Source organism: Marmota monax, unplaced genomic scaffold, assembly GCF_021218885.2.
Source record: "Marmota monax isolate L192 unplaced genomic scaffold, Marmota_monax_Labrador192_F-V1.1 WCK01_AAM20220418_F8-fsc00135, whole genome shotgun sequence".
NCBI classification, from domain to species: Eukaryota; Metazoa; Chordata; class Mammalia; order Rodentia; family Sciuridae; genus Marmota; species Marmota monax.
Window position 1 is genome coordinate 1,037,501 of NW_026694339.1, and position 26,325 is coordinate 1,063,825.

Genomic DNA, 26,325 nt, shown 5'->3' on the forward strand with positions numbered 1-26,325 from the left:
CGGAAGGCTGGCAGTCTCCTCTGAGACTGATGCCAACTGAGCTCTGTGTATCAGCCAGTAGGAGTCACTTGGAGCAGATGGTCATCATCCTTCCCCACAGCCCAAATCCCTGGTCTGGGTGGCAAAGTCCCAAGACCACACCTACATACATGCCAACTGTCCTTATTTTCTAAGATACTTCTTATTTGTTTAGCTTAATAAATCATTTTCCTTAATATCTTTCTAAGTGACTTATGTTCTCATTTCAATTTTCTTTGATATATCTTCCTATTAGCATTTCTCCCTTCTATCTCTATCCTTTATTTCCCTTGTTACTGGAATATATACATTTACATCCACATTTCTTGGTTTCATAAATATTCATTTCTAACTCTAGAGATTTTATATAGTTATTGGTGTCTACATAACAGGTTGGAATTTTATTCCAGTGAGAAAGTGTATAATCACTACTCTTTCTGTTTGCATTTCTGCAACTTAAAATATTGAAGTTAAATTTTGGATGTATAATTTTATCAAAAACAAGCAAAAAAATCTGAATGATCAACTTTATTATTCTAAGTAGCATTTTAGTAGCTTTTCAGCTGATAAAATATCTTAAAAGTTGGTACCTAATCTATTATATAAGGGTAGAACATATGGCTTAATTCCTAAGAGAGTACATAAAATATAGAGTCAAAAAATAGGGTTCATAAAATATTTTAAAAACTGTTATGTTATGTAATTCCCCACCCTCAGGCAAGCACAGTTATTGGAAAATCTTAAGTCAACTTGTTTGAAAATGGTTGTGAATTATGACATTTTTGGACTAAAAAAGTATCATATCTGATTATTCAAAAGCATACAACACTTTGGTAAAAAGATGTCAGGGTCCTAATATAATAATTATGATATAATCAAGTTAAAAAAATGAGTCATAATAATTTTCAGTTAGTTTGCCTTTAGAATCGTCTGTTACATTTAAGGAAGCCACCTAAGTACAGGGCTTTACAGGTAGTTTAATTCCTAAAAAAATTATTTGTGAATTTTGTATAAAGTGAAAAACTCTTTTGAAGTATAAATATCCTCTCCTCATGTTTTTATAAATCCATATTAAAAAAACATCTAGTGTACTTAAACTAATATATACTTGTATTTAAGGGAAATGACTTGCCAAAGCATGAAATATGAAATGACAGTAGTAAAACATAATCCAACCAATTAAGCTTAGGATTTAGAGCAATTTTCTTTCAAGGAATAGAGGCATCCTGAAAAGATCATGCAACTCACAGGAGAAAAGGAATATTCCCCTTCAGACCTAGAATATCAAGGTTACATGTAATGTGGTGACATGAGTTTTCAAAGTTGTGTCATTTGGACAAAGCAGAACAAATTGATGAGAGATTGTTCAGTTGAAACTTCAATTTTTTCTAGTGTCTATGTACACAGGGCAGATTCTTTTTCTCTAGTACTAAGAAAGTTGATATGCAGTTTGTTGGGAGTTTAGGTGACAAGACAGTCCATCCCAAGGAAGGTGGACCTAAGACACATATCACTTAATGATGGCAATCAGGTTTATCGCTATCTCTGATGACTTGTTACAAGTACTGAAGCAAATAAATAAAAACTACTCAGGCTAATAATTTGAAGCCACTGAAAAAGTATAGTATATTACATGAAAAACAATGCTACTGGCACATGAATAATGTATATTATGTGGGTATTCTAGGAAAAATGTATTTTTGCTGGTTATTTTATAGGCAACAGAATATATTATCAGTTCTAAGCATAGTCATTGAAACAAACAAATGTTAAACAATTTTGTTAATCTTCATTGGACAGAATAATGGATGAAAGTAAGCCACAAGCTTATATCCAGTAATGACAACTAGATATGTTATATGATATGACATGAATTTGTTATTTAATATCTTGAAGTGTTATTTTTTTATTAAAAAGTTTCCCATCCTTGCCAACATATCATTAACAACAGAATGAAAATCAAAGCTTAATCATTTCATCTAAATGTTTTAGCAAGAAGTGAGGTTTGTACAATATCTTGACAAACACTACCTGACAAAATTTGTGCTGGATTAAAAAAAATACAAAAGCATAGCACATTCTAGGTTGATAACTTCTGTGGTAATAATGGTCTAGTCTAGTTGAATCTCACAGTGCAATTAATATCCAGAACTTGGACTTAAAGTTTTAAGTTCTGAAGTCTATCTAAATGATTTCAACTACTGTTGAAAACTCCTCAACGGGGCTGGGGATGTGGCTCAAGCAGTAGCGCGCTCGCCTGGCATGCGTGCGTCCCGGGTTCGATCCTTAGCACCACATACAAAGATGTTGTGTCCGCCGAAAACTGAAAAATAAATATTGAAATTCTCTCTCTCTCTCTCTCTCTCTTTAAAAAAAAAAAAAAAAGAAAACTCCTCAACGTATTACTATACAATGCAACCAACACAATTGCTAGAATAGCAAATGAATGCGTGTATGATCCAAAAACTAAATTATAGACTGGGATATTATAATAAATCTTTGAGGAATTTACCTAGGAATAGGAAACTCAACTGTGGGATGAAGTTGCTAATGCCCTCTGAAATTAGAAGGTGAATAATGAGTTGAGTAACTTTAAGTTGTGTTAGAGGACTTTCAAAATCGTATCGTAAAATAATGATGTCAATCATAGTTTGACTTGGACTTAATATGTAAAATTTACCAATGACATTAAATATAAAATTGTCCTGAACAATTTTAGAAATTGTTGTTTTAGAAATTGAATACTGTCCTGAACTATTTTAGAAAATTATGACTGGGAAGACGAAAAGAGGTATCTGTAAACTAGAAACTCAAGGCAATAAGTCAAACAGACTTTTATTTCTTTTCTAAAGACAAAGAAATGATAGATTCTTTCCTAGTATATATTCTATAATGCAAAATTCTGATACATTTCTCTTTTAAAATGGAATAGCCAGAAAACATTAATATAGAATATAATAAACTGTCGCCTCCACTTCTATGAGCCATTTTTCTTTTTCTTTTCTTTTTTTTCCCCCCAAGATATTTCCTTTTCTTAGAACCAATATTTGAGCAAACAGGCCCGGCATCTTGTGTATGAGTCCTATCAGACCAGGATTCTTTTAATCACAGTCAAGTGGCATTTGGAAGTACTTCACCTCTGACAAAGTTTAGTGTGCATGTGTGCACATGCACGAGTGTTTTCAACTTTAGAAAATGAGCACTGAAGAGGGATACTGAATAACCCCAAGAGCTTATTAACCAGTGCTCCTTGTCATCTCCTTAAAGGAACATGGAAAGCTGAAGAGCTTCTGTGAGGATGAGTGGAGATAAAGATGTGCAGCATATTGTGTGTAAGAGGAGCAGTATGCTTATTTGTCAGCTCCCAAACGACAGGCTGCTGCTCTGTACTACTGTTACTAAAAATACCATGCTTGGCATGGTAGATGTGAAAAAAAAAATCTGTGGTCTGATTTGGAAAGAAATCAGTGAGGTAAAAATATAACTGGGATCCTTCTTCTTTCATTAGTTTTACATTCCCTTATTTTCCTTAGAAATTTTTTTCTTAAGGTTGACCCCAAACCCAGGGCTTTATTTATTTATTTAACCCCGAGGCTTTCCATACCCTGGATATAGCAAATAAATACTAAGTAAACTACTTGGCAATAATAAAAAGGAAACAAATCAAATACACAGAAAAGCAGATTTTGATTTTGTGTTGTTGCTGAGGACAGCCCACATTGTTTCAAAACACACTTTTTGGTGATCTTTCTAGATTTCCCTAGATTTTTCTTTTCCCAAAACACTGATATTGTCAAGCTGAAAGATCCAGATATATCAGATTTACTGATGGCTAAAATGAAGCAAGTATTCATAATCTTGCCTGTCTTAGTAGTATCTTCTTCAATAATTGTTTATGTCACAGTAGGCAGTTTTTAAAATATTCCTCCTCAGTTAATGGATATTTAATTTTCATCTATGTCAAAGGACAAGCAGAGATCAGGTCAGATAAATATATTATAAAAAATGAATTATATAAATATACAAGAACTTGAAATCACAGAAGTATAGAAAGAGATGAGTTAGGAAAGAATTGATTTGCTTAATACTTATGTAAGAGATCTCTTCTTTCCTTTTTCTTTCTCTCCTTTCTTTATGGAGCACCTACCTCTATATAAAACAATAGCTAGCTGGAAAAGCAATGAGTCCTTGTCCTCAAGAAGGTGCTGCAAGAACCCTGAGGGGAAAGACTGAGGTTCTATTCCAGTTTAATTTAAAAGACAAGTTAGACAGGAAGTTAGAGTCCTAGGAGTAGAAAATGAACAGCAAATGCAAAATTGAAAAGGGGTATGACAGTCTGGGTTGTTTGCGATGGCTGGAGATTATGGCTTGTACAAGAAAACAGTCAAAGATAAGAATGGAGAAGCAGGCAGGCACAGAATAGGTAGGGCTTTCCTTCTTAAAGCAGTGGTGAGTCAGTGAACTTTTCAATCATGGGAAATGAGATGATCAGATTTCTTCCCTGAACATGTTTCTCTGGCTATATTGATGTCATTCTTGTGCCTGGAGGGAGGGGAAACACTGGAAGCAGGGAGAGCAGTTAGGAGGCCTGTGCAGCAATCCAGGCAAGGGAAAATGAGATCCCATTCTCCAAAGTGTGGGGCTCTGTTACTTCCACCTGTGAGCACTTGTGGTTCTTCTTAATAATTTTCTCATATCCTTCAATATTTACTCTTTCAAAATAAAATCTTCTCCTTGATATGAAAGGAAATTCATACCTGGTTTATAAGAAAGTTGCTATTATGTTGCTGGCATCATTTCTCTTCTAGTCTCCACAAGGAACCAGGTATTAAAAGAGAGGAAGACTTGCTGAGAACAGAACAGGCAACTAACAAAGAGATGGATAGATAGGTGGGTGGATGGATGGACGAAGAGACATACCAACTCAATATTAAAGTTCTACCAGGTGCCAAATATTATTGTAGGTACCAATATCCTTTTCTTATTCTAGGTTCTTACTGGCATTTACTTACTATTTCTCCATAGTCTCCACTAGTTTTTAATAATTCCTCATGTTTTTTTAAAGTTTTTTTTGTAGTTGTAGGTAGACAGCATGTCTTTATTTTATTTGTTTATTTTTATGTGGTGCTAAGGATTGAACCCAGTGCTTCACGTATGCTAGGCAAGTGCTGTATCACTGAGCTACAGCCCCAGCCCCCAATTCCTCATTTTTCCTGGCCTTTGGTACTGGGAATTGAACTCAGGAATGCTTTACCACTTCTCCGATCCTTTTTAACTTTTTCTTTGAGACAGGCTTTTGCTGAGGGTCTCAGTAACTTGATGAGGTTGGCCTCAAACTTGTGATCCCCTTTCCTCAACCTCTTGAGTCACTGGGATTACAGGTGTAAGCCATGTCACCTGGCTTTTTCCTAGTCTTTTATGAATGACTTTGATACTTCTGAAGAGCTCTGATTAGTTATTTTGTAGGATGTTCCTTAATATGAGCTTGTCTCAAATGTTTTCATGATTGAAATTATACATTTCTGGCAAGGTTACCACAGAACTGATGTATACTTCTCAGTTCGTGAAGCCATGCTGCAATGTTCCATTGCTGGTGCTGTTTACCTTGACTATGTCATTAAGTTGGTGTCTATCACATTTCTCCAAAGAAAAATTGTTATCTTTCCCTTTGTAATTGACAAATACCTTGGCCAAGATATTTTGAACTTTGCAAATCCTGTTTCTTATCAAATTTTTGCTCATTAATTTTCATATCCATCAAGAGATCTTGTTTGCCTGATGGTAATTCTCTAGTTCCCTCTTTGCTTCCATATTTTTAAATTTATTTGATTATTTTCCCTCTTCCGTCTCTGGAATCAAGCAATCAAGTACTTCTCCTAGAAGACCTGGTCTTCTTTACTGGAAAATAGTACATAGAGGCCAAGATCTGGCCCTAGGAATGTCATTGTTATAGAACTGTCATTGCTTTATATATGGATATATTTTAAATATTATATTCTTTATTAAATTAAAAATGTATTTTAACTTAATAAAGAAAATACTTTTTTTTTTTAAGGTCATAGTTGTATAGAGTCTAAGGCACAGTGCTGACATCAGATTGGTCCTGGTGAAGGATAACATCACAATATTGGGAGAACCTGCAAGAGCGAGAGATCACATTGCCAGACAAGAAGCCAGAGAGGCTGGGAGTTGCCAGCCTTGTTCTTTCACAATCCTGGAAAAGGGTATTTTAAGATAGTTTGGTGAGGGAAAGCCTGTTTGAGGAGGCCATTTAGAGACTTAAATGAAGTAGAGGAGGGAGCAATGCAAATGACCTAGAAATAGTTTTCTGCACATAGGGGTGGAGTAGGACAAATTGCTGATGTAAGAATGCAGGAAGGTAAGGGCAATTGGAGCTCTATGGGCTCTGGGAAAGTGACAGGAAATGAGTTCAGAAAGTGGGCGCGATATTTGTAAACCATAGTAAATAGTGTCTTAATTATGATGGGAAGCCACTGGAGTGTTCTGAGCAGGAGCATATCATAATCTGACTTGCTTTGTAATAACAGATTATAGTCTGAGTGTACAGCAAACGAATGGGTAGATACTCAAACTAGGAGGCTATTGCAGAGCTCTTATGAGAATTTTATTTTTGGGGAGTGGTGGTGGTTTCTGGGGATTGAACCCAGGGCCACATACATGCTAAGCAAGTGCTCCCTTGTGAGAAATGAATGAAAGCAAAATATAATGGAGATTAGGATCATAACTGTAGCAGTAGAGGTGGTGAAAAGTGGCTAGATTTGGTGTATGTGTATATTTATATAGGAATGTGTTAAACATACAGAAAACACAGAAAATAAAATATTAAATGCAATACCCATGTATTCACCCTAAATTTCATCATATTCTAAAAGTTGACCACACTTGATTCATAATAAAACAGTGGTGAAGATCCTTGTGCATTTCTCCACTAATTCTTTTCCCTTCAGGGGTAAGTAATAAACATATTTGACCTTTGTTTTTCTCATGGACTTTACTTAATATATGTATTAATAATCCCCTCACCCACAGTTTTTACTTCCAATTATGTATTGTCAACGGTGGTTGGAAATACTAAATGAAAAATTGCAGATTTAAAACTCATGGGCTGGAATTGTAGCTCAGTGGTAGATGGCAGAGCACTTGCCTAGCATGTGTGAGGCACTGGGTTCAAGCCACAGCACCACATAAATAAATAAAATAAAGGTATTGTGTCCATCTACAACTAAATTTTTTTTTTTAATTTAAAACTCTTGAGTTTTAACCTGCATGCCCTTCTGAGTGGGGTGAAGAAATATCACACCATATTGCTCCATTTTACCCTGGACACAAATTATCCCTTGGCCCAGTATATGCATGCTGTACACATGACCCACCCCATAGTCACTTAGTAGTTGTCTTGATTGTATCAGACCAACTATTGCAGTATTACAATACTCATGTTTAAGTAACTCTTATTTTATCTAATAATGGCCCAAAGCACACAAGTAGTGATGCTGGCAATTTGGATATGCCAAAGAGAAGCGTAAAGTGCTTCCTAAGTGAAAAGATGAAAGTTCTTGATTTAAGGAAAAAAATTATATGTTGAAATTGTTAATATGTATAGTAATGAATATTACTATAAAGAAAAATAAACTTGGGCTGGGGTTGTGGCTCAGCAGTAGAGCGCTTGTCTCACACGTGCGGGACCCTGGGTTTGATCCTCAGCACCACATAAAAAAAAAATAAATGAGTGAAATAAAGGTATTGTGTCCAACTATAAAATAAATATTAAAAAAAAGAAAAATAAACTTATGCTAGTTTTGCTGTTGTGCCTCACACTACAAAAGTTATGGCCACAAAATGTGATGATAAGTGCTTAGTTGAGATGAAAAAGGCATTAATTACATTATAGGGTTTGGTACTATCTATGGCTTTAGGTATTCAACAGGGTCTTGGAACACATCCCTATGGATAAATTGGGACTACTGTGTCTATAAATAATATATAATATTATTTTATGTGCTTAAAGGTTTGTTTAAATGAAATGCATGTATTATTTTGCAACTTGTTCTATATCATATGAAATTACGATCTGGAGAATTATCATATTGATTCATGAAGTTTTGGCTCCTTTATTTTATACTGCTCTGTAGGAATGTTCCACTTCGTGAATATACACCATTATTTTTTCTGTTCTATCGTTTATATGCGTTGATATATGTGTTTTCAAATTTTCTGTCCTTCAAGAAATGCTGTATTCAACATTCCTTAATTTTTCTTCTTGTATATTACTGCAGCTTTTCTAAAATATGTATTCATAAGTGGAATTTCTAGGTTAAAGGACAGTCACAGTATCAATTTTGTAAGATATTGACAACTTATTCTCAGAAGTAGTTGTAGCAACTTATATTCCTATTGGTATTGTATAAAAATTCCTGTTTCTCATGGAAATCCAGATATAGCAGAATGAAAATGAACACCTATCTCTTACTCTGCAAAAAACTGAATTCAAAGTGGATCAAAGACCTAGGTAATTAGACCAGAGACCCTGCACCTACCAGAAGAATGAAGGCCCAACTTTCTATCATGTCAGGTTAGGCACTGACTTCCTCAACAAGCTCCTAAAGCATAAGAAGTAAAACCAAGAATCAATACATGGGATGGTATCAAACTAAAAAGCTTCTTCACAACAAAGGAAACAATAAAGAATATGAAGAGAGAGCCTACACAATGGGAGAAAATCTTCACCATCTGCACCTCAGATAGAGTATTCACCTCTAGGATATATAAAGAACTCAAAAATTTTAACCCCCGCAAACCCAAATAACACAGTCAATAAATGGGCAAAGAAACTGTACAGGCACTTCACAGAAGAAGAAATATGAATGGTCAAAAACATATAAAAAATGTTCAACTTCTCTATCAGAGAAATGTACATTAACACTACACTGAGATTCCATCTCACTCCAGTCAGAATGGCAATTGTCAAGAATACAAGTAACAATAAATGTTGGCGAGGATGTAGGGGAAAGGGTTCACTCATACATTGGGACTGCAAATTGGTGCAATTACTCTGCAAAGCAGCATGGAGATTCCTTAGAAAACTTGGAATAGAACTGCTATTTGACCCAGTTATCCCACTCCTTGGTTTATACCCAAAGGACTTAAAATCAGCATTCTACAGTGATGCAGCCACATCAATATTTATAGCATTTCAATTCAAAATAGCTAAGCTTTGGAATTAACAGATGAATGGATAAGAAAATGTGGTATATATACACAATGAAAAGTTACTCAGCCATAAAAAAGAATGACTTCATTACTTTTGATAGTAAATGGATGGATCTGGCGACTATCATGCTAAGTGAAATAAGCCAAACCAAAAACACCAAAGGCCAAATGTTCTCTCTGATGCAGAGAGATCTGTTCTTATGCAGATGGTATCGCACAATAAGGGGGGAAGGGAAGAATAGAAGTTCAGTGGATTAGACAAAGGGGAATGAAGGGAAGGGAGGAGGAATGAGAATAGAAAAGACAGTAGAATGAGTTGGACATAACTTTCCTAGTTCATATATGAATACACAACCAGTGAAACTCCACATTATGTACCCACAGGAATGGGATTGTAATTAGAATAAATTATACTCCATATGTGTATAATATGTCAAAATATACCCTATTATCACATATATTTAACAACAAAAAAGGAAAATTCTTGTTTCTCTAACTTACTTGTTTCTTCAACTTACTTGACTTCTAGACTTTAGAAAATTTGGTGGGTAGGGCATGAGAATTGTTATTTTAGTGTTGCATATTCCCTATCAGTAACAATCATTTTTTTTTCCTCTTCTGTGAATTATACATTCACATTGGCCCATTATGCTCCTCAGTCTTCTTTACTTTTTTACATTATTTATTTATTTTTTTGCATTACAATTCTTAATACACCATTATACCATAATTTATCATATCTCTGATTATATATAAGGTATGTTGACACCAAATTTACATCACCATATCCTAGTTTTCTTAATGAGATACTCATTCTGTATGTTAATATTTGTTGGTGATATGCATTACAAGTTCTTAACTTCCTATTTAGTTTATGGTGTTTTTTATCTGACTAATATGGTCAAAGACCTTTTTCCCAATTCTTGAAAGTTAGGTTCTTCACATTTAATCCTTTCAACTAACAGGGAATTATTTTTGTGCTTGTGTGTGAATTAAGTAAATATTTTTCATATGATAACAAATTATTGAAGAATCAATGAATACTTATCATGAATGGGTCTTGGATCTTGTCAATGCACTTTCTGCATCTATTAATATGATCATGTAATTTTTCTTCTTTTGCCTATTGATGTGATAGATTACTTAATCAATTTGTGTGTGTCCACATGCATTTGTGTGTGAACCCAGTGTAGGGGGGTACTGGGTGACTGAACTCAGTGGGGTTCTACTGCTGAGCTGTATCCTCAGACCCTTTTTATTTTTTATTTTGAGACAGGGCCTTGCTAAGTTGTCCAGGCTGGCAATTCCCAGTACTGCAAAAGCAAACAAAGAAACACCCCCCCCACTCCCAATATTTACTGAGTGTCTATTCAATGCCAAACTCTGGTATGCTGTCTTTCTCCTCTTCTTCCAAGTTCAGCCATTCTGACAGAGATAATGGCTCCCCATCACACACTGCATAAATATCAATGGAAACTATGTTTCCTGTCTTTTCTTCCCTGTCATTAAAGTTTTGGTTCCTCCCTCTTCTCTCAGATTTTCCAAAAAGTAGAGCTAGTAGAGGACATATGGTTGAAAAGAATACTGTACATATAATTTGAAATTAATAACTTGAAAGAGTGTTAGATATACTGCAGAAATTTGGTACTTGAAATAAATTAAGCCCTTAAAAGGACTTTGGGATTTGTTCTTGGATACACACACTTTATAAATAGGTGCCAAAGTCAATTTCCACTGACTTTTGTAAGTTAGAAAGTCATCAAAGTGCACATATTACTCTGGTACCTAAGACTTAATCTTTTCATATGTAAAATAAAAGTTTAGCATGTGGTAATTTCTTAGGTTCTTTCAGCCTTTTAAATTCCATATAGTTTATATGTTAAGATACTGACTGTGATATTATGTAGTGGAGGCTGAATAATTCTTTTATTGAAGATCTTTAAGAAAAGGTATATTCTTTCTCCATATTTCAGTTAAATGTGTGTCTGCCTAAATGTGGGGAAAGGAAGGGTAAATCATAAATACAGGAAACTAAGTGTGCACTTGGAGCTAAACTGTTAGGGAAAATCACAGGAAATAAAGACAAAAGAATTTACCACAAAAGACATTTAAATGAGCCCTGTAAGAAACATGCCATTAGGAAGATATTTTGCTGGGAAGGAGAAATCAGAAATTATATATTTCTTATTCTTTCAGGGCTCAGGAATTAGATAGAAAGCAGAAAATGTAAAACAAAAATACCAACCCAGAACACAACACTTTTTATGGTAGAAAACCTGGAAGTGAACTGAGCAACAGGACAAGGGGAGCATGTGCATTCATCTGGATCTATTTGTACCTCTGGGCAAGACAATCAAGGCCTCTGAATACCCTCTGCATTCCAGATGCCTGATGGAAAGACCCCTGTGACAGGAAGAAAAAGGTGCTTTTGAGTGAGAAAGTGATCTAAGTACTAGAAAGAAAGCAGCTGTTTTTTTTTCTGGAGGCTCTGGTGTTCTGAAAAACCCCACAAAGTTCCTCCAGAGTCTAGAAAAGCTCTACTGCAACCATTGAAAGCCTATTCTACCTACATTGAGGCTGATTTCCACCACCAATCTCTACTCCCTTCCTGGAATCCAGCAATAAAGCTGGGAGAGTAAACTACCAACCAATCTGCTTCCAGGAGGTACTTCTACCAGTGTTAAAAAAGCCATCAACACTCAAAGAAGGTGACGAAATCCAGCAGATTAAATGGCCCTGACCTATTCAATAAATGCATCTATTTAGTTTTGTTTTCTAGGTATAGGAATTACTATGTGGTTGAATTTATGCATTTAGTTTTTTGAACATTTCTCTCTGCCCTTCCTCTCACTCATAATTCCTTTCTTCTTTTTAACCTACACTACAAAGAGAATTTAAATACATGGAAAAGCCTCCAAACTCCAATGATAGAGTATAAATAGAAGTTAAATAATGGATGTTTAAAAGATCATTTGTTAGAATTAGAAATAGTCGACAGGAAGTAATTTGAAATAATAGTTGTGTGGACATGTATAAAAGATTTAGGTCCAAGTTGCTGGGGGAAGTATCTCTTAATAAAGTTAACATGACTATACAGGGCCATATATAACAGCTGGTTTTTCTTTCTTTTCTTTTTTTTTTGCAGGGGCTGTGGATTGGGGATCAAACCCTGGGCCTTGCAACTACTAGGGAAGTGCTCTATCTGTGAGTTATACTCCCAAATCAACAGCTACATTTTTATCTTATTTTTCTTTCTTCTCTGTAATCTGTGTCTCTATGTCTATTTTGCTAGTGACTTATTGGAAGGATTTTTTTTTTTTGTACTAGCACTTAACCCAGGGCACTTAATCGCTGAGCCATATCCCTAACCCTTTTAAAAATATTTATAGACAAGGTCTCACTAAGTTGCTTTGGCCTTGCTAAGTTGCTGAGGCTGGCTTTGAACTAGCAATCCTCCTGCCTCAGCCTACTGAGCTGCCGGAATTTCAAGCATATGCCACTGTTCCTGGAGGAAAGGACTTTTATGTGTCTCTTTTCTTCTTTACTTTTACTAGAATTTTTGATACTTTCATAACCTTAGATGTAAAAGAATAGCATTCCTGACTCTTTGCTCCCACCAATGTGTCCTGTACACTTTTTCTATACAAATATTTGTTAAATGCTGCTTTTAGGATATTGCCAAGAACACACAATGGTTCTTCATATCCTCTACAGCTTTCAAGGCATTCTACAAATCATCCCTATCTCAGTTATTTTCCCCAGTACCAACTTTCCCTCAGTCAGGTTGGTTTCTGGACTGTTTCCTGTATGCCAGCATTTATGTCTCCTTACGTGTTTTCTCTATCAAGAGGATCTTCATCTTTCAATGGCTTTATAGTAATTTTGCCACACTTCAAAGTTGGCCAGGTCCTAGCACCTTCCTTATTTTAGACCTAATTGACCTTTCCTTGCTAAGCTATAATCATCACCTATTCCACACAATTTTATACTTCATAATGTATGATTGCCTCATATCTACTCACATTTTCTGTTCTACTATACTGTAAGATCACAAAGGGTAGAAAAGATAGCACAATATATAAAGAAAGACACTGATGATATTCATAGTTCAATGTTCATTAAAGTAAATGTCAATCAGAAATCTGCTATTAGATCTTGGTTTATTCTGCTGTGGAGAAACAGACATATGAGAGGAAGGGTTAACAATAATAACTATTACAGTCAGGGAATACACTACAGAAATCTTCTATTGAAGAAAAAGATAAATTATATTCAGCTGCTTATCTCTAAAAGGAATTATAATCAACAATTGTAAAATATCCTGTTTTACATATTATTAAAAAGCTCTTTTTTTGATGTAGTCCAAATATAATTTCAAAATGCTTTGTCTTATAGAAAAGTTGTTTGGCACCAAATATTAAACAGGCTTTCATGGCTTGATACTAACTGATCTTTCAACTTTACTTTTCATTACCTGGTTCTGAGGTTACTTACAAAAATTACTAATAAACACTGAATAAGGGAATTACTGTTGTTACATACTCTGGAGCATTCAGCAAAGAGCAGCTTAATTTAATTTAGAGCATCTGTCCTTGTGACATGTTATTTGGGATCCTGTTTAAAACAACTGCTGCTTTTCTCTGACCACAGTAACTTACTAGTGATGACCCATTTCTCAAGAATGGTATGTTACCTCTCAAAGTACCTCAGTTGTAGCTGTCTGGAAGATGACTACCTATCATCTTGAGATAACCCTAGGTTACCCAACATGAATCTTATGAAAATAATATGAGTATAAAAATTACTATATATATATTATATATACCATAAAATTTCATCTAGTCCTATTCCCTCAGTTTCATAACAAAAATTTGCCTTTTCAAATATAAAAATAAACCTATTTCCCTCATTTCCCCTCTACACATTTCTTGGCTTATTCCTTACTTCTATTTTCTGTGTTCCCTGTGATGGGGATCATTCTTGAAAACTCTTTAAACTATTTACTTACATGAAACCCTTCCTAATACCCTCTTCCCCAGTTTTCTTACTTTCTTATGCCATACCATCTTTTGCTTGTTACCTATATTAAAAACACAAGGATTGTCTGCTTGCATTAGAGGTAGCACTTGTGCTGTCTCTCTTCCCTATTTGACTGCAAGCTCCTTAGCGGAGAAAATTATATTTAGCTTTCTCTTTCTAAGCTCATCTGTTCAATCAAGGCTTGCAAAACCCACCAACCACTCCCTCCCCACCACTTCCCAAACACACGGTTGAGTTAAAAAGAACAGCACATGTATTTTAAAATGTGAAAATGAAATATGTTTCCCCAATTTACTAAAAGTACAAATAAGAGACTACCTGCAATTGTCAACTTCAAACTCTATTTTCCTATTTCACATCTTTGGCAGTACAGAAGCTATTTAAACCAAATCAACTCTCTAATATTTTATTCAACTCTAGTATGACTAACAATTCAATATTATTTGTATCTGTTTATGGATAACTTGCCTCTGTTATTAAGGCATCATAACACTAAATGCACCTAAATGATTTAGGATAAAGCATACACCAAACTGTTTTGCTGAAATCAACTTATGCAGTCAAACAGTTATTGCATACTATTAAACAGTTGGCACATTTCACATCTTTGGCATGTAAAAGTCAATTGGGTTTAGACTTATGTTGTTTAAATGATGCCAATGTGTACTTCTCACCTTCTTAAATATATCAAAATTCCTCAGGATGCCAAACAAAATCTATCCTCTGGGACTAAAATGTGCCAACAGTTTAATGGTACATGGAGACATTACTGGAAAAACTTGAGAGGGGGAAAAAGACCTTTTTTCCAGTAACAGATACAGGTCTCACAAATGAAAATGAATTGCAGTTCTGGAAATTATCTGATGAATTTTAGGATAGAAAGCCAAATCAGATAATTCAGTACAAATTTTAGAATGATGGTTACAAAATTTTTTTCAACTGCATAGCTCCTGGGTATAACACTGGCTTTCTTAAAGCTTCTTTTGGCAACCAGTTTTGCTGTTTTGAAGGTTCAGAGTAAATTATGTCAATGAATTGGGAAAGAAAAAAAAATTTCATTTTCATTTTCAGACTTGGGATGAGGGGTAATAATGACTAAGCAAATAGGAACTCTGAGCAAATGTTCAGATAAACACATTCTGTGGATTTGCTAGCAGTCTGGAAAGTATGTATTTGTTTTGTGTAGAGAGGGTAGTGGGTATAGCATGTGATAAATATAACCCAAGATGTTAGTAGGTAAACGTGGTATTTGAATATTACTAGTTATTAAAATTTTAAATTTGTTCTTTAAAAACTCATATAGGTTTCACAATTTTAAAATAGTGGTAATAAAGCATAAATTTTAATGAGATTCTGTAAATTAATCTTATTAGTAAAATTTAAAAATGTTTATATAAATAATACTAGAAGAATCTAGTAAGTGAAAACCTAGTAAGTGTAAATTACTAGATCCTTATAGTATTATTTATACTTACAATAGTTTCCCACTGTTTATAACCTTAAATACTAATAAGAAAGATCAGAAGTATTGTGAACATATTGTATGTGTTGAGAAAACAAATTCTATAATGTGTCTACCATGGATGGTAAAAATCAAACCTGAAATACCCCTAAAATAGGACAAATTACAAATAAAGTGCTATAAATAATTCCATGGTGAAGAAAAAAAATAAATTCCTGTGATATCTGTAATAAATAGTAATTTCACATTTTTGAAAATAAACATATAAGCAGATAGTGAAAGCTGCATTTCAACATAGTATAGTTGTGCATATTTTCCATAAATCATTAGGCCTAGAGAATTTTTACTATCTCATTATATTTTAATTAGTGTTGCCTTTTTCAATACAAACTTGTCTCAACCTAACATTCTTAATTTGTTATGAAGATGTTGGCATATAAGATCAAAACAATTAAATACTTAAGAAAATTTTGGTAAAAGCACATACTATAAGATCGACCTTCTTGATTAATTTTTAAGTGTACGGTATTGTTAATTATAAGAATAATGTTTTCCACAAATCTCTAGAAGTCTTTAATTTTCAGGACTGAAACTCTATTTATAAAACAGCAATTTCTCATTTTCCCTCCTCTCAGTTCCTGGCAAGCATCATTCTACTTTTTGCACTGGTGAGTGTATTTTTGATATTCATATGAGCAGAATCATGCAATATTGTGTTTCTGTGGCTAAATGTTTCATCTAGCATGATGTACTCAAGGTTCATCCATGTTGTAGCATACAGTAGGCTTTCCTTCTTTTTATTTATTTATTTAATTTAAATATTTTTTGGTTATAGATAGAAACAATACCTTTATTTATTCATCTTTATGTGGTGGTGAAAACCGAACCCAGTGCCTCACCCATGCTAGGTGAGTGCTCTACCACTGAGCCACAACCCCAGCCCAGGCTTTCCTTCTTTTTAAAGGCTGAATAATATTCTCATGTATGTCTATAATACATTTCTTTATTCATTCATCTGTTGATAGCCATTCAGATTGCTTCTTTTTCTTGGTTATCATGAATAATGCTGCAATGAACATGTTAGTGCATGTATCTCCTTGAGATTCTGTTTTCAATTCTCTTCTTTTGGAAAAATACTCCTAGAAGTAGAATTATTAAATCACACGAAAGCTCTATTTTTAATTTTTGAGGTACTTCCATACTCTTTTCCACAGTGGCTGAATATTTTCACTCATTTTACATTACTTTAAGAATGTATGGGAACAGAGGGAGGGAAGATGGCGGCGAGGGGAGTGCATTACCCCCGTGTGCTGCTTCACTGTGTGGGAGTATGACAAGTCAGGACGGCTAAAGGATATCTTGTTAGGAATTTCCAGCAATAGTGGGGTGCGCCGGAACCTGGAGGAAGGATTTCCATCGCATGAGGATCGGCTACGGGGACTCAAACGCGAGAGGTTTGTCGCACGGAGGGTAACACTGCTTATTCAGCAAATCGCCCCGCGGCTAGAGTCTGCAAGGCGCGCTGGGATAGAGACGCAGGGTTACAGCGCTGCAGTTTCTGCCAGACGCGCAAGCACCGCACTCAGGGCTGAATTCTGGGTTCGAGACGGGGGAAGGAAGCGGTCCATCTCGGTTCTCCACACCGGTCAGACCACAGAGGAGGCCAGCAGCCACCATGTTGGTAAACTGACGTCACCACACCTGTTTTTGACTGACCGCAGCTCATTCAGCCATAGAAAAGGTAATTTCAGGCTGCAATTCGCCTGCGGCTTGCAGACAGATTGCTAGGGTTCAGCGCCTGGGGGCTTCTTAAAATCTGATCTTATCGGAGTGAACACGGAGCGCGGGGCGGCCGAGTTCCGGCTCCCGGAACCGTCCCGGAACCGCCCTGGCTCCGGGCTGCGGAGCCTGCCGAGGCTGCTTCTTGGACCCTGCTAATATCAGAGCAAACACGAAGCACCAAGAAGCCGAATTCCAGCTCCCGGAACTGAGCCCGCGGGGACTGCTTCTTGGAGCTTACACTTATAGGAGCTTACACCGAGCACAGAGCGGCCGAGTTCCGGCTCCCGGAACCGTCCCGGAACCGCCTTGGCTCAGGGCTGCGGAGCCCGCGGAGGCTGCTTCTTGGACCCTGCTACTATCAGAGCATACACCAAGCACTAAGCGGCCGAATTCCGGCTCCCGGAACTGAGCCCGCGGGGGCTGCTTCTTGGAGCTTACACTTATAGGAGCTTACACCGAGCACGGAGCGGCCGAGTTCCGGCTCCCGGAACTTCCCTGGACCGGGGCTAGGAGCCCGCGGAAACTGTGTCTCGGTCCGGGTCCTGCTGAGGGCAGGTCAGGACTCACCCATTGCTTGGGTTGCCCGGCAAGGGGAACGAAATGCTGCCATTCGCATAGGATACCAACATGGCAGAGATCTGATGTCAGCAGAAAGCGGTGGAGGAGAGATCTTCATCAATACCAGCGGTGACATAAGCAGTTGGTCTCCTGGTAAGGGGGGTGAGGCTCAGTCACCCGAGTCTCCTCAATTTGTCCTCGAGCCCGAGGGAAGGAGCCGGGCCGCCGCCAGCCCCCGGAGCAGGCCCAGCGGCTCGCCAGCGTGGTGACCGCGTGACCCCAATTGGAGAGGGGGCGGAGCGGAGCCGCCACCCACACCCGCCAGGTGGGCAGACCCACGACCCAGTAGTACATGGGCGTGGTAGGAGGGGCAGGGCAGAGCCGCCATTCGCGCTTGCAAGGTAAACAGACCTGTGACAGCCTGGCGGGTCAGGCCCAGTGGCCTGCCAGTGTGGTACACACGTCACCCCAACTCGAGTAGGGGCAGAGCAGATCCTTATCCCACGCCCGGATCAGGCCCTGCCGGTGTGGTGGTCACGTGACCCCAATTGGAGTGGGGGTGGAGCGGAACCGCCACCCGTGCCCGCAGGGTGAGCAGACCAGTGATCAACCTGCAGATCAGGCCCAGGGGTCCGCAGGCGTGGTAGGAGGGGCAGGGCAGATCCGCCGCCCGCGCCTTCAAGGTAGGCAGACCTACAACAGACCGGCGGATCAGGCCCAGGAGCCTGCCGGCGGGGTACAAACACCACCCTAATTGGAGTAGTGACAGAGCAGAGTCGCCTCCCTTGCCAGGAACAGACCCAGCATCCTGCAGGCGGGGTAGTCACGACACCCCAATTGGAGTAGGGGCAAAGCAGAGCCTCCACTCGTGCCCGAAAGGTGGGCAGATCTGCGACCGACCAGCAGGACAGGCCCAGTGGCCTGCTGGTACGACAGACACGTCACCCCAATTGGAGTAGGGGCAGAACAGAGCCGCCACCAGCTCCCAGAACAGGCCCAGTGACCTGCCGGCGTGGTAGCCACGACACCCCAACTGGAATAAGGAGAGAGCAGAGCCGCCGCCCGCGCCTGCAGGAAAGATACGCAAGCAGTATGAAAAGACAAGGAAAGAAAGGACCACAAGCAATGCAGGTCAACGCAACTTTAGAAGAGGTAACAGCTGCAGCAGATGGAATGTCAGATAAAGAATTCAGGATATACATGCTTCAGATGATCTGGAGTATCAAGGAAGACATTAAACAGCAAAATCAGACAATGAAAGATCACTTCGACAACGAATTACGCAAACAAATCCAGGAAGCAAAGGATCAACTATACAGGGAGATAGAGGTTATAAAAAACAAGCAATCAGAAATCCTAGAAATGCAGGAAGCAATAAACCAACTTAAAAACTCAATGGAGAATACTACCAACAGAGTAGAACACTTAGAAGATAGAACATCAGACAATGAAGACAAAGTATTTCAACTGGAAAAGAACATAGACAGCTCAGCAAGACTGTTAAGAAACCATGAGCAGAACATCCAAGAAATATGGGATAACATTAAGAGACCAAACTTAAGAGTCATTGGGATACAGGAAGGTACAGAGCTCCAAACCAAAGGAATGAGCAGTCTATTCAATGAAATAATACAAGAAAACTTCCCAGACTTGAAGAATGAGACAGAATCCCAAATCCTAGAAGCCTACAGGACGCCGAATGTGCAAAATCATAAGAGATCCACACCTAGACACATTATAATGAAGATGCCCAACATACAGAATAAGGAGAGAATTTTAAAAGCTACAAGAGAAAGGAAGCAGATTACATTTAGGGGCAAGCCAATCAGGATAACAGCTGATCTTTCAACACAGACTCTGAAAGCTAGAAGATCCTGGAATAACATATTTCAAACACTGAAAGATAATGGGTTCCAACCAAGAATTGTGTATCCAGCGAAATTAAGCTTCAGGATGGAGAATGAAATTAAAACCTTCCACGATAAACAAAAGTTTAAAGAATTCGCAGCTAGAAAACCATCTCTTCAAAACATCCTAGCCAAAGTATTACAGGAAGAGGAAATGGAAAATAACAATGAAAACCAACAGTGGGAGGTAGGACAGTAAAGGGGGGGGGGAAACAATCAAAGAGGAAAACAAACAATGTTTAGTAACAGAAATAAACAAATATGGCTGGAAGAACAACCCATATCTCAATAATAACCCTAAATGTTAATGGCTTAAACTCACCAATTAAGAGACACAGGCTAGTAGAATGGATCACAAAACAAGACCCAACAATATGCTGCCTACAGGAGACGCATTTGATAGGAAAAGACATACATAGGCTGAAGGTGAAAGGTTGGGAAAAATCATATCACTCATATGGACTTCGGAAACAAGCAGGCGTGTCCATACTCATATCAAATAAAATAGATTTCAAGCCAAAGTTAATCAAAAGAGATAAAGAGGGACACTACATACTGCTTAAGGGAACCATACACCAACAAGACATAACAATCATAAATATTTATGCCCCAAACAATGGTGCAGCTATGTTCGTCAAACAAACTCTTCTCAAGTTCAAGAGTCTAATAGACCACCACACCATAATCATGGGAGACTTCAACACACCTCTCTCGCCACTGGACAGATCTTCCAAACAAAAGTTGAATAAGGAAACTATAGAACTCAATAACACTATTAATAACCTAGACCTAATTGACATATATAGAGTATACCACCCAACATCAAGCAGTTACACTTTTTTCTCAGCAGCACATGGATCCTTCTCAAAAATAGATCATATATTATGTCACAGGGCAACTCTTAGACAATATAAAGGAGTAGAGATATTACCATGCATCTTATCTGATCATAATGGAATGAAACTGAAAATCAACGATAAAAGAAGGAAGGAAAAAGCATACATCAATTGGAGAATGAACAATAGGTTACTGAATGATCAATGGGTTATAGAAGACATCAAGGAGGAAATTAAAAAATTCTTAGAGATAAATGAAAACACAGACACAACATATCGGAATCTATGGGACACATTGAAAGCAGTTCTAAGAGGAAAATTCATTGCTTGGAGTTCATTCCTTAAAAAAAGAAAAAACCAACAAATAAATGATCTCATACTTCATCTCAAAATCCTTGAAAAAGAAGAGCAAAACAACAGCAAAAGAAGTAGAAGGCAAGAAATAATGAAAATCAGAGCTGAAATTAATGAAATCGAAACAAAAGAAACAATTGAAAAAATTGACAAAACTAAAAGTTGGTTCTTTGAAAAAATAAACAAAATCGACAGACCCTTAGCGATGCTAGTGAAGAGAAGAAGAGAGAGAACTCAAATTACTAGCATACGGGATGAAAAAGGCAATATCACAACAGACACTTCAGAAATACAGAAGATAATCAAAAACTATTTTGAATCCTTATACTCCAATAAATTAGAAGATAGTGAAGGCATAGATAAATTTCTTAAGTCATATGATCTGCCCAGATTGAGTCAGGAGGATATAGAAAACCTAAACAGACCAATATCAATTGAGGAGATAGAAGAAACCATAAAAAGACTACCAACTAAGAAAAGCCCAGGTCCCGATGGGTATACAGCAGAATTTTACAAAACCTTTAAAGAAAAACTAATACCAATACTTTTCAAGCTACTTCAGGAAATAGAAAAGGAGGGAGAACTTCCAAATTCATTCTATGAGGCCAACATCACCCTGATACCTAAACCAGACAAAGACACTTCAAAGAAAGAAAACTACAGACCAATATCTCTAATGAACCTAGATGCAAAAATCCTCAATAAAATTCTGGCCACTCGGATACAAAAACATATAAAAAAAATTGTACACCATGATCAAGTAGGATTCATCCCTGGGATGCAAGGCTGGTTCAATATACGGAAATCAATAAATGTTATTCACCACATCAATAGACTTAAAAATAAGAACCATATGATCATCTCGATAGATGCGGAAAAAGCATTTGACAAAGTACAGCATCCCTTTATGTTCAAAACTCTAGAAAAACTAGGGATAACAGGAACATACCTCAATATTGTAAAAGCAATCTATGCTAAGCCTCAGGCTAGCATTATTCTGAATGGAGAAAAACTGAAGGCATTCCCTCTAAAATCTGGAACAAGACAGGGATGCCCTCTCTCTCCACTTCTCTTCAACATAGTTCTCGAAACACTGGCCAGAGCAATTAGACAGACGAAAGAAATTAAAGGCATCAAAATAGGAAAAGAAGAAATTAAATTATCACTATTTGCAGATGATATGATTCTATATCTAGCAGACCCAAAAGGCTCTACAAAGAAACTATTAGAGCTAATAAATGAATTCAGCAAAGTGGCAGGATTTAAAATCAACACGCATAAATCAAAGGCATTCCTGTATATCAGCGACAAATCCTCTGAAATGGAAATGAGGACAACCACTCCATTCAAAATATCTTCAAAAAAAATAAAATACTTGGGAATCAACCTAACAAAAGAGGTGAAAGACTTATACAATGAAAACTACAGAACCCTAAAGAGAGAAATAGAAGAAGATCTTAGAAGATGGAAAAATATACCCTGTTCATGGATAGGCAGAACTAACATCATCAAAATGGCGATATTACCAAAAGTTCTCTATAGGTTTAATGCAATGCCAATCAAAATCCCAATGGCATTTCTTGTAGAAATAGAGAAAGCAATCATGAAATTCATATGGAAAAATAAAAGACCCAGAATAGCAAAAACAATGCTAAGCAAGAAGTGTGAATCAGGCGGTATAGCGATACCAGACTTCAAACTATACTACAGAGCAATAGTAACAAAAACAGCATGGTACTGGTACCAAAACAGGCGTGTGGACCAATGGTACAGAATAGAGGACACAGAAACCAATCCACAAAACTACAACTATCTTATATTTGATAAAGGGGCTAAAAGCATGCAATGGAGGAAGGATAGCATCTTCAACAAATGGTGCTGGGAAAACTGGAAATCCATATGCAACAAAATGAAACTGAATCCCTTTCTCTCGCCATGCACAAAAGTGAATTCAAAATGGATCAAGGAACTTGATATCAAATCAGAGACGCGCCGTCTGATAGAAGAAAAAGTTGGCTACGATCTACAGTCGGTGGGGTCGGGCTCCAAATTCCTCAATAGGACACCCATAGCACAAAAGTTAATAACTAGAATCAACAAATGGGACTTACTCAAACTAAGAAGTTTTTTCTCAGCAAAAGAAACAATAAGAGAGGTAAATAGGGAGCCTACATCCTGGGAACAAATCTTTACTCCTCACACTTCAGATAGAGCCCTAATATCCAGAGTATACAAAGAACTCAAAAAATTAGACAATAAGAGAACAAACAACCCAATCAACAAATGGGCCAAGGACCTGAACAGACACTTCACAGAGGAGGACATACAGTCAATCAACAAGTACATGAAAAAATGCTCAACATCTCTAGCTGTCAGAGAAATGCAAATCAAAACCACCCTAAGATACCATCTCACTCCAGTAAGATTGGCAGCCATTAGGAAGTCAAACAACAACAAGTGCTGGCGAGGATGTGGGGAAAAGGGTACACTTGTACATTGCTGGTGGGACTGCAGATTGGTGCAGCCAATTTGGAAAGCAGTATGGAGATTTCTTGGAAAGCTGGGAATGGAGCCACCATTTGACCCAGCTATTCCCCTTCTTGGTCTATTCCCTAAAGACCTAAAAAGAGCATGCTACAGGGACACTGCTACATCGATGTTCATAGCAGCACAGTTCACAATAGCAAGACTGTGGAACCAACCTAGATGCCCTTCAATAGACGAATGGATAAAAAAAATGTGGCATTTATACACAATGGAGTATTACTCTGCATTAAAAAATGACAAAATCATAGAATTTACAGGGAAATGGATGGCATTAGAGCAGATTATGCTAAGTGAAGCTAGCCAATCCCTAAAAAACAAATGCCAAATGTCTTCTTTGATATAAGGAAAGTAACTAAGAACAGAGTAGGGACGAAGAACAGGAGAAGAAGATTAACATTTAACAGGGATGAGAGGTGGGAGGGAAAGGGAGAGAGAAGGGAAATTGCACGGTAATGGAAGGAGACCCTCAGGGTTATACAGTGGAGGGGGTAGAGAGAGAGGAGGGGAGGGGAGGGGAGAGGTGGGGAGGGGGGAGGGTGGAGGATGGGAAAGGCAGCGGAGCACAACAGACACTAGTATGGCAATATGTAAATCAATGGATGTGTAACTGATGTGAATCTGCAATCTGTGTATGGGGTGAAGGTGGGAGTTCATAACCCACTAGAATCAAAGTGTGGAATATGATATGTCAAGAAATTTGTAATGTTTTGAACAACCCACAATAAAAAATTAAAAAAAAAAAAAAAAAGAATGTATGGAACTGAACTTTTACATTCTTTTTACATAACCCCAATTACATACGAGGGTTCCAATTTCTCCACGTCCTTGTCAACACTTGTTATTTTCCATTATTTTGACAATATCCTTCCTAACAGATATGAATGATATCTCACAGTGGTTTTGGTTTGCATTTACCTAATGATTGGTGATTTGGAGCATCTTTTCATAAACCTGTTGGCTATTTTTATGTTTTCTTTGGAGAAATGTCTATTCAAGTCTTTTTTGCCTTTTATCTTTCTGAGGTGCTGAGAATTAAGGATTGTTTAAAAATATTTAGTGGTGCAAATGCTAGGCAAGCACTCTACCACTAAGCTGCAAATCCCACCTCTGCCCACTTTTGAAATAGGTTGTCTTTCTTGTCAGTTAGTTTTAGGAGTTCTGTATATATTCAGATATATGGTTTGCAAATATTTTCTCCTATTCCATAGGCTGCCTTTTCACTCTGTTGTTTCCTTTTCTGTGCATAAGGTTTTCAGTTTGATTTTTGTGTATGGTATGGTATAAGATAAAGGTCTAATACCAATTTTTTTATATGGATATCCAGTTTCTTTCGGTTTTAGTGATGAGACTACCTTTTCCTTATTGTATATTCTTGGAATCTATGTCAAGGATCATTTGATCATACACATTTGGGTTTGTTTCTGGGCCATTCTTTTCCATTCATCTATATGTCTTTGTGTGCTGGTACCATATAGTTTTGATTATTGCAGCTTTGTAATAATTTAGAAATTGGGATATGTGAGGCTCCCATACACTCTTCTTTCTCATGATTGTTTTGTCTATTTGGGGTCCTTTATGATGCAACATGATTTTTAGAATTATTTTTTCAATTTCTGTAAAAAATGCCACTGTGATTGATAGGGACTTCATTGAGTTTGTAGATTACTGAATATTTTAAACAATACTAATATTTGAAATCTATGCACATGAGATTTCTTTCCATTTATTTGTTTCTGCTTTCATTTTAGCAGTGTTTTGCAGTTTTCAAGTAAACAAGATTTTGCTTCCTTGGTTAAGTTTATTCTTAAGTATTTTATTCATTTTGGTGCCTTATAAATAAAATTGCTTTCTTAATTTTCTTTTTGATTATTTAGTGGTAATGTACAGAAAGGCAACTAAATTTTGTGTGTCGTCTTTTTTTAAAATCCTGCTACATTGATGAACTTATTGTTTCTATGTGTGTGTGTGTGGTGTGGTGTGTAATTTTTAGGGTTTTCTACATGTAAAATCATGTCATTTCAAAGAGATAATTTTGCTATCTCCTTTCTAACATGGATGTTTTTCTTGCTTAGTAGCTCTGGCTAGGGTTTCCAAGTCCTTGTCTTGTTCCCAATCTTAGAGGAAAACTTTTAGTTCTTTACCAGTGAGTATCTTAGCCATGGGCTTTTCATATATTGCATTTATTATGTTGATATTTCTTTTTTTCTTAGGCTAGTGTTTTTTTATCATGAAAGTATGATTTTTGTCAAATGATTTTTTTGCATCTATTGAGGTAATCATATATGATGTTTTAATCCTTTGAAATGTTAATGTGGTACATCACATTGATTTTTGTATGTTGAACCATCCTTGCATCACAGGAATAAATTTCACTTGGTCATAGTATATATGTCTTTTATTATGTTGCTGAATTCAGTTTGTCTGTTTTTTTTTATTAGGATTTTTATATCTTCATTTATCAGATAGTGGCTTGTGATTTTTTTCTTTTTCTGGCTTTAATATCAGAGTAATGCTGGCCTCATAAAAAAGTTTGGATGTGTTCCCATTTCTTCAATTTTTTGGAAGAGTTGGACAAGAACTGGCATTAATT

At 37.0% G+C, this 26,325-nt stretch overlaps 1 protein-coding gene and 1 long non-coding RNA gene across 4 annotated transcripts in view; one reads left to right on the top strand and one right to left on the bottom strand.

Annotated features, from left to right (window-relative positions):
* Window positions 1-26,325, bottom strand: part of Elp4 (elongator acetyltransferase complex subunit 4) — a 257,694-nt gene that overhangs the window by 21,375 nt on the left and 209,994 nt on the right. Inside the window, exon 10 of one of the 3 annotated variants that reach the window (XM_058586494.1) lies at window positions 2,102-2,341. The exons of the other annotated variants lie outside the window; for them this stretch is intronic. Within the exon in view, the coding sequence (XP_058442477.1) occupies window positions 2,234-2,341 (108 nt within the window). The 3' untranslated portion in view covers window positions 2,102-2,233. Of the gene's footprint in view, window positions 1-2,101; window positions 2,342-26,325 lie in introns of those variants that run through there. 3 annotated transcript variants of the gene reach the window in all.
* LOC131425058 (uncharacterized) overlaps window positions 1-26,325 on the top strand; it is a 47,797-nt gene that overhangs the window by 5,941 nt on the left and 15,531 nt on the right. The window contains exons 2-3 of the long non-coding RNA XR_009228903.1: window positions 12,395-12,453; window positions 16,387-16,419. This is a non-coding gene — a long non-coding RNA (uncharacterized LOC131425058). The remainder of the gene's footprint in view (window positions 1-12,394; window positions 12,454-16,386; window positions 16,420-26,325) is intronic.